This window comes from Salmo trutta, chromosome 38 (genome assembly GCF_901001165.1).
Source record: "Salmo trutta chromosome 38, fSalTru1.1, whole genome shotgun sequence".
NCBI lineage: Eukaryota > Metazoa > Chordata > Actinopteri > Salmoniformes > Salmonidae > Salmo > Salmo trutta.
The window spans coordinates 20,672,411-20,684,545 of record NC_042994.1 but is presented as its reverse complement, the minus strand read 5'-3'; the positions used below and the strand labels follow the sequence as shown (position 1 = coordinate 20,684,545).

The 12,135-nt window shown below is 43.2% G+C and overlaps 1 protein-coding gene across 1 annotated transcript in view; it reads left to right on the top strand.

The window, feature by feature from the left end:
• LOC115178079 (inactive tyrosine-protein kinase 7) overlaps positions 1–12,135 on the top strand; it is a 46,095-nt gene that overhangs the window by 24,815 nt on the left and 9,145 nt on the right. The window contains exons 6-15 of the mRNA XM_029739116.1: positions 1,254–1,384; positions 1,720–1,986; positions 2,413–2,549; positions 3,223–3,358; positions 9,103–9,222; positions 9,776–9,925; positions 10,291–10,435; positions 10,861–10,988; positions 11,359–11,556; positions 11,960–12,118. Of these exons, the coding sequence (XP_029594976.1) occupies positions 1,254–1,384; positions 1,720–1,986; positions 2,413–2,549; positions 3,223–3,358; positions 9,103–9,222; positions 9,776–9,925; positions 10,291–10,435; positions 10,861–10,988; positions 11,359–11,556; positions 11,960–12,118 (1,571 nt within the window). The remainder of the gene's footprint in view (positions 1–1,253; positions 1,385–1,719; positions 1,987–2,412; positions 2,550–3,222; positions 3,359–9,102; positions 9,223–9,775; positions 9,926–10,290; positions 10,436–10,860; positions 10,989–11,358; positions 11,557–11,959; positions 12,119–12,135) is intronic.

Here is a 12,135-nt window from a genome sequence, read left to right as displayed (position 1 = left end):
TGACCGTTCGAGCAGACGCATGCACATTTGTGGCCTGCTGGAAGTCATTTTGCAGGGCTCTGGCAGTGCTCCTCTTTGCACAAAGGTGGCGGTAGCGGTCCTGCTGCTGGGTTGTTGGCCTCCTCCACGTCTCCTGATGTACTGGCCTGTCTCCTGGTAGCGCCTCCATGCTCTGGACACTACGCTGACAGACACAGCAAACCTTCTTGCCACAGCTCGCATTGATGTGCCATCCTGGATGAGCTGCACTACCTGAGCCACTTGTGTGGGTTGTGTGTGGGTTGTAGACTCCGTCTCATGCTACCACTAGAGTGAAAGCACCGCCAGCATTCAAAAGTGACCAAAACATCAGCCAGGAAGCATAGGAACTGAGAAGTGGTCTCCACCTGCGGAACCACTTCTTTATTGGGGGTGTCTTGCTTATTGCCTATAATTTCCACCTGTTGTCTATTCCATTTGCACAACAGCATGTGAAATTTATTGCCAATCAGTGTTGCTTCCTTAGTGGACAGTTTTTGATTTCACAGACGTGTGATTGACTTGGAGTTACATTGTGTTGTTTAAGTGTTCCCTTTATTTTTTTGAGCTGTGTGTATGTGTGTGTGTGTGTGTGTGTGTGTGTGTGTGTATTTATTTATTTATTTATTTAGACCCTGCCGTGCAAATCCAGCTAAAGATGCAGATTAGCGAGGGATAAAGTGGCATTATACTGTGACATGGTTCAGTGAGATGTATGTATGTATGTATGTATGCATGCATGCATGCATGCATGCATACATACATACACACATATAACTCACTGAACCATGTCACAGTATAATGCCATACATACATACATACATACATACATACATACATACATACATACATACATACATACATACATACATACATACATACATACATACATACATACATACATACATACATACACACGATGCGTGAAGACTAAGTACTGTCCCTTAGATGTGAATTACGGTTTCCACTATATACATCCATTCTAAGGCTGTGTGTGTGCGCATGCAGATGTGTGCATGCTGTTTATGAATGTTTTGGAAGCATGTCGACATTGAGGTGAAATTCTGCAATCCGCTAGTATTTTGTTTATTATTATTATCGCTTCCAAGAGTCCTTTTTTAAAATTTAAAAATATACAGAAAATGTACAACAAACAAGTCCTCTTTCCCAAGTTGGCCAACTTTCCAGAAAATATTCAGAAGTTTGTTTTGACGTTTCTTTCTCTTCCTCCCTAGGTTGGTGATGTTGAACAATGGCTCCCTACTCATAACCCAGGTGAAGCCCAGAAACACTGGGCTCTACAAATGTGTAGCCAAAGGGCCCCGCGGACTCTCTGTCACTCTGGAGGCCACCGTGAACCTAGCAGGTAAGGGAGCGCACACACAGACATACACAGACATGCACAGTTTTGACACACTGTCTCAAGACATGTTTGAATCCTTCACTTTGTGTCTAACTCACTGAACCCTGTCACAGTATAATGCCATTTATTAATTTTATCCCTCGCTAATCTGCACTATTTTTAGCTGGATTTGCACGGCATGGTCTACCGTTCCACTCTGCAGTTGAGTGGTATACTGCATTGCCTTCATGATTAGGACACAAGATATTTGTTTTGCAGTCTTAATTCATGGTTTTTGTTTTCTATTACTGATGTCATGATGGACTATCACTTCAAATACTTCCTCCCACCCCTTACAGAGATCGAGGAGATGGGCCCCAGCCAGACCCAGGTCTTCTCGGCCAACTCCCTGGAGAGGGTGTCTTGCCGCCCCCCTCGCGGCCACCCGGAGCCCGATGTGTGGTGGGAGCGGGGCGGGGAACGCGTCCCCTCAGAGGGCAGGGTCTACCAGGACGGACTGGAGCTGGTCTTCAGCCCCACCCAGGGGGAAGACTCTGGACTGTATACCTGCATGGGCCAGAACAAGGCCGGTACCAGGAGGCAGGAGCTGACCGTCACCGTGGCCAGTGAGTATAGACCTCAAGACCCTAAAGGCTTTTCATACTACTGAGCCAAGCTGGTCTGGTTACACATCCACAATTGTCTCTGGAACCTTGATGAAAAGCACAATGTAAAATGAAAATATCCGAGCTAGCACAGTTTGGACCAGGTCAGCAAGATGGTGTGAAAAGGGTATTTGTGGTGAAAACGGTCTAAAATCGAGGGAAGCAGTATGTAAACTTGTCAAATTAAAGACCTTTAATTTCCATTTTCCGTTGTGTAACATTTTGCTACAGTGTGCCCTAATGAACACGACACAGGTGTTTCACTGCTGAGGTGGGTGTTGGACAAAACTCTGAAGGATTGTGGCATTTGTTGTGACCTGCACCTGCTGAAATGTATTGGGTGTAGACACTACTTTTGAAGAGATGCTAAATGTGTGTATCCCCTAGCCCCTCCGGAGTGGGTGATGAAGCCAGAGGACAGCAAACTGGAGGAGGGCCTCCCTGGGTACCTGCATTGCCACACCCGCGCCACGCCCCAGCCCGAGGTTACCTGGTACCGCAATTTCATCCCCATCACCGCCGAGGTGTGTGTCCTGATAATTCCTGATCCTTCTGAGAAGAAGTGGGAATATACACTAAGAACTACTACACAACCAGTGTACAAAACATTAGGACCACCTGCTCTTTCCATGACCAGTTAAATCCAGTTGAAAGCTATGATCCCGTATTGATGTCACTTGTTAAATTTACTTATGTCAGTGTAGATGAAGGGGAAGAGACAGGTTAAATAAGCACTTTTAAGCCTTGAGACGTAGATTGTGTGTGCGTTCCATTCAGAGGGTAAATGGGTAAGACAAAATATTTAAACGGACATCCAGCCAACTTGACACAACTGTGGGAATCACAGGAGTCAACATGGGCCGGTATCCCCGTGGAACGCTTCCGACACCTTGTAGTCAACGCACGATGAATTGAGGCTGTTCTGAGGGAAACGGGGGTGCAGCTCAATATGTTATGTTTTGTACACTGAGTGTATATACTTATATTTACATACGGTTCTGGACATTGTTAATATGATATTCTCTTGCAGTGTCAAGTTCATTAAGAATCATCAAACGATAATCCCTATAATGAAATGCATTTCTCAAATATGCCCCTGACGGTGCATTTACTTCAACAGATGTGCATAAAGGTGCAATCTGTAACTTTCATTTCTATGAAACCTCTTGTTAATCCATTGTTGTCTTTTGACTGTAGGACATTCGCTTTAAGCTGTACCCCAACGGGACCCTGAGGATCAACAGCGTGGAGGTGTATGATAACCACTTGTACATGTGCCGGAGCCAGACGGAGGCTGGGAGGGTGGAGGGCCGGGCCAGGGTCATTGTTCTTGGTGAGTGTGTGTGTGTGTGCACATGCGTAGGTGTGAGTTTGTAAGAGGGAGAGACAGCATGCAAGTGTGTGGTAGTGCCATAATGTGTTTGTGGTGTGCCCTGTGTGAATGTGAGCGAGAGAAAGAACTTTGTGTGTGGGAGTGCCATGTTATATATGTGTGTATCAGGGTTTCCGTTAGCTGGTAATTGCCAGATTTTTGCAAAAAAAAAAAAGTTATTTATTTATTTAAAAAATTAAAATGAAATGCCGATAAATAAAATTGTAGCCGGTCAAAGTGCCTGGGGCTGCCCCACTGAGGAGAGGGAGAGGAGCCTTGGCCTATGCTACTGTTGATTACGAAGATTGGGCCTTTTTCATTGAAGTAAAACGAAAGTTAGAAGGCAGGGCTCCAGACTGCAACCATTTAGTCGCATATTGCGGACCTTTGACTTGGCTGTACGAGTTAAAAAATCTATTGGTCGCATCAGTGCGAGCTGCACATTCATTCACCTCACTCCAAACAGTAAAGTGCATTATCCTCATGATTCCTGTAATGAAAGTGTCTGCTTACCTGCCCCTGTACTGGTTTTGCTGGAGCCTGTGTCAAGCGAGCCACACTTTCCTTTCCAGGAGAATGACGTGTTCTGATTGTTTTTTTTTAAATGTTATACAATTACAGCTATCCAGTTGTCACAGGTGGAGAGAGGATGTTCTCAGCTTTCTGTAGATATACTTTTTATTTCTCAACTTTCTATTTTGTGCTCGATAGCAACTATTTTACAAACTAGATATTTGATATGGCTGTGTGATACGGAGCGCACGAACTGCGCATTGGCCATTGTGAGTGCATAGGCGTCATTGGGCAGTAGGCTACAACGGCAATGTTTTTTGGGGACATTAAATGTACTGTTAGATTTGATACATGGCTACTAGCAGTGGGTATTCAATTTAGAGCTAGTGATCTAGCAAATGTGTTTTGAGTTTCCATTTACTCAGGTGGTGAATTGGCCCCAAATAAATTAGACTGATATTAGATCACATAAAGATGCAGGCAAAGTCATCTCTTTTGAACCCCCAAAAAATGATAATATTAACAGTAAAATATAATAGTATAATTTTCTACCCAAAATGCATGACAATCACTGGAGTATGGTTGGACTTAAATATTTTGAATCAGATGACAAGATGATGAAACAACTTACTTCAATACCATCTCAGCAGTCTAATACACTTTTTAATAAAGCACTGAATTACTTTATAAGATGATAGGCCTACAATTTTTTTTTTTATATATTGCGTGATGCTGTGAACATTTTTGGTGTGACCAAATCATGGGTTGGTGCTATCAACTGAAAAAAACTTGGTGACACTTAAAATGTTAGTCTGGATCCCTGCTACAAGGGGCATGTCCTCTGTATGGACAAGTTCTAATATTGTAGTGGACAAAGATGAGATGAATGTTGGCATGGCAAAATGCAGGCTGCAACTTGATATTCAGGTAGGATGCAATTTTGAAATAGGCCTATTTATTAATCTAAACCAGTTCTTTAAATATGCAAAATGTGTTTTGTTTTTCATTCTGTTGAGACATTTCTGTTGGCTAAATTTAAGTTTGATCTGTCTTTTTAATGGTGTGCTCTGTATTTAGTTTTAAGTAGGCCTGTTGTAATATAAATATCATTAGCCTATTGCTTGCATTTGTTGGGTACGTTAGGCATTAGCCTGCCTTGGTAATTGCTGCAATATAGCATGTTCAAAACTTTATGTACAAGTGTTTTTATTTATTTATTTAACCAGGTAGACTAGTTGAGAACAAGTTCTCATTTGCAACTGCGACCTGGCCAAGATAAAGCAGAGCAGTTCGACACATACAACAACAGAGTTACACATGGAATAAACAAACATGCAATCAATAATACAGTAGAAAAATCTATATACAACATGTGCAAATGAGGTAGGATAAGAGGTAAGGCAAATAGGCTATGGTGGCAAATTAATTACAATATAGCAATTAGAGGTCGACCGATTAATCAGAATGGCCGATTTTAATTAGGGCCGATTTCAAGTTTTCATAACAATCGGTAATAGGTATTTTTGGCCGCCGATTTGTTTTTAAAAAGAAAAACATTTTTTTTACACCTTTTATTTAACTAGGCAAGTCAGATTAAGAACACATTCTTATTTTCAATGACGGCCTAGGAACGGGGTTTAACTGCCTTGTTCAGGGGGGATTCGTTTTTGCAACCTTGGGTTACTAGTCCAACGCTCTAACCACCTCCCGTACATTGCACTCCACGAGGAGCCTGCATGGCAGGCTGACTACCTGTTACGCGAGGGCAGCAAGAAGCCAAGGTAAGTTGCTAGCTAGCATTAAACTTATCTTATAAAAAAACAATCAATCTTAACATAATCACTAGTTAACTACACATGGTTGATATTACTAGTTTATCTAACGTGTCCTGCGTTGCATATAATCGATGCGGTGCCTGTTAATTTCTCATTGAATCACATCCTACTTCGACAAACGGGTGTTGATTTAACAAGCGCATTTGTGAAAAAAGCACTGTCGTTGCACCAATGTACCTAACCATAAACATCAATGCCTTTCTTTAAAATCAATACACAAGTATATATTTTTAAACTTGCATATTTAGTTCATATTGCTTGCTAACATGAAATTGTGTGACATCTCTAGCGTTCATTGCACGAAGTCAGGGTATATGCAACAGTTTGGGCCGCCTGGCTCGTTGCGAACTAATTTGCCAGAATTTTACGTAATTATGACATAACATTGAAGGTTGTGCAATGTAACAGGAATATTTAGACTTAGGGATGCCACCCGTTAGATAAAATACGTAACGGTTCCGTATTTCACTGAAAGAAAAAACCGTTTTGTTTTCGAGATGATCGTTTCTGGATTCGACCATATTAATGACCAAAGGCTCGTATTTGTGTGTTTATTATATTATAATTAAGTCTATGATTTGATAGGGCAGTCTGACTGAGCGGTGGTAGGCACCAGCAGGCTCGTAAGCATTCATTCAAACAGCACTTTCGTGCGTTTTGCCAGCAGCTCTTCGCTATGTTTCAAGCTGTTTATCACTTCAAGCCGGGTGGGTATGATTTGTGGAACGTTCCAACAGGAATCTATTCCAAAAACTTCGTAAATAACAAGGTTGCCAAAAAACAACGCATACAAAGTTGTATAGCGGCAGAATAAGATACCGGGTAGGGAATGGTCTATTTCATTACGTTTTTCACTCATCACGTTTATTCCGAAAAATGTCTGTCCTCACTCTGGTTGCCTATGGAAAAACATTAAGAATAAACTACGTGGTGAGTTGATGCTTATACGGCAGCTAGTTAGCTAGGTTTGTATGCGTTGCTACTTTGTATGCGTTGTTGGTTGGCAACCTTTTACTTTACGTTTTTTGGAACAGATTCCTGTTGGAACGTTCCACAAATTATACCCACCCCTTCAAGCCTATCAACTCCCAAGATGAGGCTGGTGCAACCGATGTGAAATGGCTAGCCAGTTAGCCGGGTGTGCGCTAATAGCGTTTCAAACGTCACTCGCTCTGAGACTTGGAGTAGTTGTTTCCCCTTGCTCTACATGGGTAACGATGCTTCGAGGGTGGCTGTTGTCGATGTGTTCCTGGTTCAAGCCCAGGTAGGAGCGAGGAGAGGGACGGAAGCTATACTGTTACACTGGCAATACTAAAGAACATCCAATTGTCAAAGGTATATGAAATACAAATCGTATATAGAGAAATAGTCCTATAATAACTACAACCTAAAACTTCTTACCTGGGAATATTGAAGACTCATGTTAAAAGGAACCACCGGCTTTCATATGTACTGAGCAAGGAACTTAAACGTTAGCTTTCTTACATGGCACATATTGCACTTTTACTTCTAACACTTTGTTTTGCATTATTTAAACCAAATTGAACATGTTTCATTATTTATTTGAAGCTAAATTGATTTTATTGATGTATTATATTAAGTTAAAATAAGTGTTCATTCAGTATTGTTGTAATTGGCATTATTACAAATAAATAAATAAATAAATAAATAAACAATCGGCCGATTAATCGGTATCGGCTTTTTTGGTCCTCCAATTATCGGTATCGGCGTTGAAAAATCATAATCGGTCGACCTCTAATAGCAATTAAACACTGGAATGGTAGGATGTGCAGAAGATGAATGTGCAAGTTGAGATACTGGGGTACAAAGGAGCAAGATAAATACAGTATGAGGATGCGGTAGATTGGATGGGCTATTTATAGATGAGCTATGTACAGGTGCAGTGATCTGTGAGCTGCTCTGTTAGCTGGTGCTTAAAGCTAGTGAGGTAGGTCTCAGTCTCCAGCATCAGAGATTTTTGCAGTTCGTTCCAGTCATTGGCAGCAGAGAACTGGAAGGAGAAGCAGCCAAAGGAAGAATTGGCTTTGGGGGTGACCAGTGAGAGATACCTGCTGGAGCGTGTGCTACGAGTGGGTGCTGCTATGGTGACCAGCGAGCTGAGATATGGCGGGCCTTTACCTAGCAGAGACTTGTAGGTGACCTGGAGCCAGTGGGTTTGGCGACGAGTATGAAGCGAGGGCCAGCCAACGAGAGCATACAGGTTGCAGTGGTGGGTAGTATATGGGGCTTTGGTGACAAAACAGATGGCACTGTGATAGACTGCATCCAATTTGTTGAGTAGAGTGTTGGAGGCTATTTTGTAAATGACATCGTCGAGGATCGGTAGGATGGTCGGTTTTACGAGGGTATGTTTGGCAGCATGAGTGAAGGATGCTTTGTTGCGAAATAGGAAGCCGATTCTAGATTTAATTTTGGATTGGAGATGCTTAATGTGAGTCAGTAAGGAGAGTTTACAGTCTAACCAGACCAGGTATTTGTAGTTGTCCACATATTCTAAGTCAGAACCGTCCAGACTAGTGATGCTGGACGGGCGGGCGGGTGCGGACAGCGATCGGTTGAAGAGCATGCATTTAGTTTTACTAGCATTTAAGAGCAGTTGGAGGCCACGGAAGGAGAGTTGTATGGCATTGAAGCTCATCTGGAGGTTAGTTAACAGTGTCCAATGAAGTTTCATTTTGTTGAGCCGTTTTCTTATACTTTTGATATTACCCTAATAAAGTTTAAAAGCTTTTGTGAAGGTTTGGTGTTGTGTAGCCTATTATACTACAGGCCTATAATATGAAGGCAGTGCGCACCGGCGCTCCAACTGACTTCGACATTTTGAGGTGAGGAAGAATGTTTTAGGCCTACCAGAGTTACTACTATAATCTTACAATAAACGCATTATTTTTCCCCAAAAAATATTCTGTTCGAAAATTACCGAATTAGCCCCCTTCTGAACGCCTATATCTGTACAGCAGACAGTCGCCTTTCTGACAAGTATAAAGAAATTCAGTTTTGCATATGCTACACATCGAAACAAGGAATAAATAGTATTTTGTAATTAGTTATAGGCTGTTTAGTGACATCTAAGTGTTTCTTTTGGCCAATATTGCTAATTTATTGATGGCGCTGGCTGCATGAGGGGAAGACCTAATGGGTTACGCGTCCAATGCCTATGGATGACCGGTAAATGTATCAAATGTCCGATAAATCTATTCTTCCTGGGCATTTGTCCAGCGGCAAATTTTCCTAACGGAAACCCTGGTGTGTGTGTGTGTGTGTGCTTGGAGATGTGTATGCTTGTCTGTCTCTACTCCACGTTCTGTCTCCAACACGGTTGTCTCCTTCCTCCAGAGAAGCTGAAGTTCACCCCCACCCCCCAGCCCTCCCAGTGTCTGGAGTTGGACAAGGAGGGCACTGTGCAGTGCTCCGCCAAGGGCCGCGAGATCCCCACCGTCCAGTGGACCAAAGCAGGTGGGTGTTCGCGGACCTCCTTGTACGTGTGTGTCTGAGTCCTATGTTGCTCAATCCAATCCAAAATCTACTCTTAGCCCCTACCCCTTGTACCTAAAGGCTTCTAGTTGATCTCAAAGGATAACATGGGTGTAAGCAATATGGTAATAACTTCCTAGCTTATTGGCATAGTAAGATTTTCTGGCATCTTTTTACACACATTGTTTAATTGTAGATGTATATGTTTAGGGGTCGAGGGGCTATTCAATCGAGGTGCTAGAGGGCTAAAATACTTTTGTTTCTACATGGAAGTTGCACGTACCTGTTATCACATGTCTAAGTCAGTCTCCGACACATGAAGGTTAGAATAAAATCCAGAAGAGTATTCGACCCTCCAGGAATGGAATTTAATAAGCCTGGGCTAGGGGTTGATATTGGACTGCTCTCTCAACTGTTACATTGTTTGTTTCCTGATAGGTTTTGTCTATTTAGAAAACACATCTAATGTGTGAGCTGTGCTCCACTTGTAGGACAATAAATGTGACTCTGAATCTCTAATATTCCCCCCTTGCAGATGGCAGTGAAATGCCAGAGCATGTAGTCCAGACCGGCGGCATGCTCCACTTTGCAAAGGTGACGAGGGACGATGCGGGCAACTACACCTGCCTGGCTTCCAACACCCTGCAGGGCCAGATCACAGCCGCCGTGCAGCTCACCGTAGCAGGTATCCCTTCACTAACACTAATGCCAACCACACCAATGCAGGTCACAGACACACCACAACCTGCCACCTATACAACCAGACACTACACAGACCAAGGGTCCTCCGGTTGTCGTCCTCTACTTTTAACCTGAGATTGATTTCTACCTGTGAAAAATGTATGTATGCTCCAGCCAACCTGTGACAGTAATTGATTAAGTTCCAGGGTTTTAGAAACAAAAACGGCAGTACTCAAGATGGCAGAACTACGTTATCTGATTTCAACAGTGCTAATGCCACCATCACCAAAGATGTCTCTAGACTCCATCGCCACTAAATCCATCTTAACCAACTCTTCCACCATGTCTTTATTTCCTTCTTTCTCCCAGTGTATATAACATTTAATATGGAGCCGGAGCACACCACTGTTTACCAGGGCCACACAGCCATTCTGCACTGCCAGGCCACCGGCGACCCCCAGCCCTTTATCCAGTGGAAGAAGAAAGACAAGTTCCTGGAGCCTCGCAAGAGCAGGTAGAGAAACACAACTGTCTGTTTTGTTAAGGCCCAAAGTAATTTTGTAGTATTTGGTTTCTCATTTGTGGGTTTTTTTGTTCTGAACACTGTGCCAAACAGCATGTTTGGATAGTGTGTTTTGATAGTTTATCATGGTAGGGAAGATGTCACTGTCTAGCCTTTGCCATATTGCTATCAGCCAGTCCCAATTCCCTTCCCTTAGAGGCCTAACCCTTCATTGTTTGGTAAATGCAATATGGTGGAAGTACTTCCACTACACTGCTTATAACTCAAGACCCCTCCGATATTAAAGGGTTAAGGCCAGGGGGAAGGGGTAGGAAGTGAAATAGAACTGGATCAACCGTGAATAGGAGTAAACGAGGGAAAATAATTGAATGCAGCCACGGCCTCACCCCTGTCCTCCTCTGCTGTTTGCTCTCCAGGTTTCAGAAGATGCCCAACGGTTCTCTGGTCATCCACGACGCGAGTGTGGAGGACACGGGAAGCTACACATGCATCGCTGGCAACAGCTGCAATATTGGCCACACATCGGCAGAGCTCTATGTCGTAGGTAAGACACCAGGGGGGAAAAAATGAAAAAGTAAACTTTGTGTACCTGCCGCAGCTGTCTAAAGTATTTTAATGGTTGTGGTAGGTGGAGGAAATAAAGCAGTGCACCAAACTGTAATTACCTCTTTTTGCGCTTGAATGTGTATTGATAGTAGCGGGGTCAAGACAAACGAATCACATTTCAGCACTGCAATGTCTCATTTAGAAAGAATGTAATTGAGAGGTGCCATCTTGAGATGTCCACTTGACATCGGAGGTTGAGATGGTGATTCAGTAGAGACTCCAATAGACTTTAATTCAATAGAGAAGCACATCACGTCACCTGACTCTTTCGTGTGTGTGTGTGTGTGCGCTTACGTGTGTGTCAACAGAGAAGCCTGTGCACCACTCGTTGGAGGACGACGAAAAGGCGCCCTACAAGATGATCCAGACAATCGGCCTATCGGTGGGCGCCGCCGTGGCCTACATCATCATCGTCCTGGGCCTGATGTTCTACTGCAAGAAGAGACGCAACGCCAAAAGACTAAAGAGCCCTGAGGGAGAAGAGGCCGAGACAGAGCACCTCAACGGTCAGCGTTCGCAGTCGATTCCATTCAGTCGAATTCAATAGTGTCTGGTTTTCCTGGTAGTGTGAGGCAAATTGAGTTGAAATGTATTGAAAACATTACAAATATGCAGTACAACTATACGTTTACATTTATTACTAGTGACAGGCACCGATATGTAAAGTCAATATTGGTGTCAGCATTTTTTTTATTTTTATACGATATCAATAAATGGCTAATTAAAATAAAAGTGGCTGTTTTGGAGTTAGGCTCCAAAACGGAACTGTTTCAAGTGATTCATTTCCATGGCTGTATTTCTTTAACATTTTTGTACCTAGAAATAAGAAGAGGACTATGGAGTATGTACAAGCAGTCATCATGTTTAGTTACTGGTATTGAAGGATGCCATTTTGTCCTGGCACTACAGGGGGCACGGTGCAGACCAACGGACAGGCCACCGCTGAGATCCAGGAGGAGGTGGCACTAACCAACATGGGCACCACGGCCAGCAGCGCCAACAAGCGCCACAGCAGCCACGACAAAGGGCACTACCCCCGCGCCAACCTGACCACCATCACCACTCTGGGTATAGAGCAAAGCAAG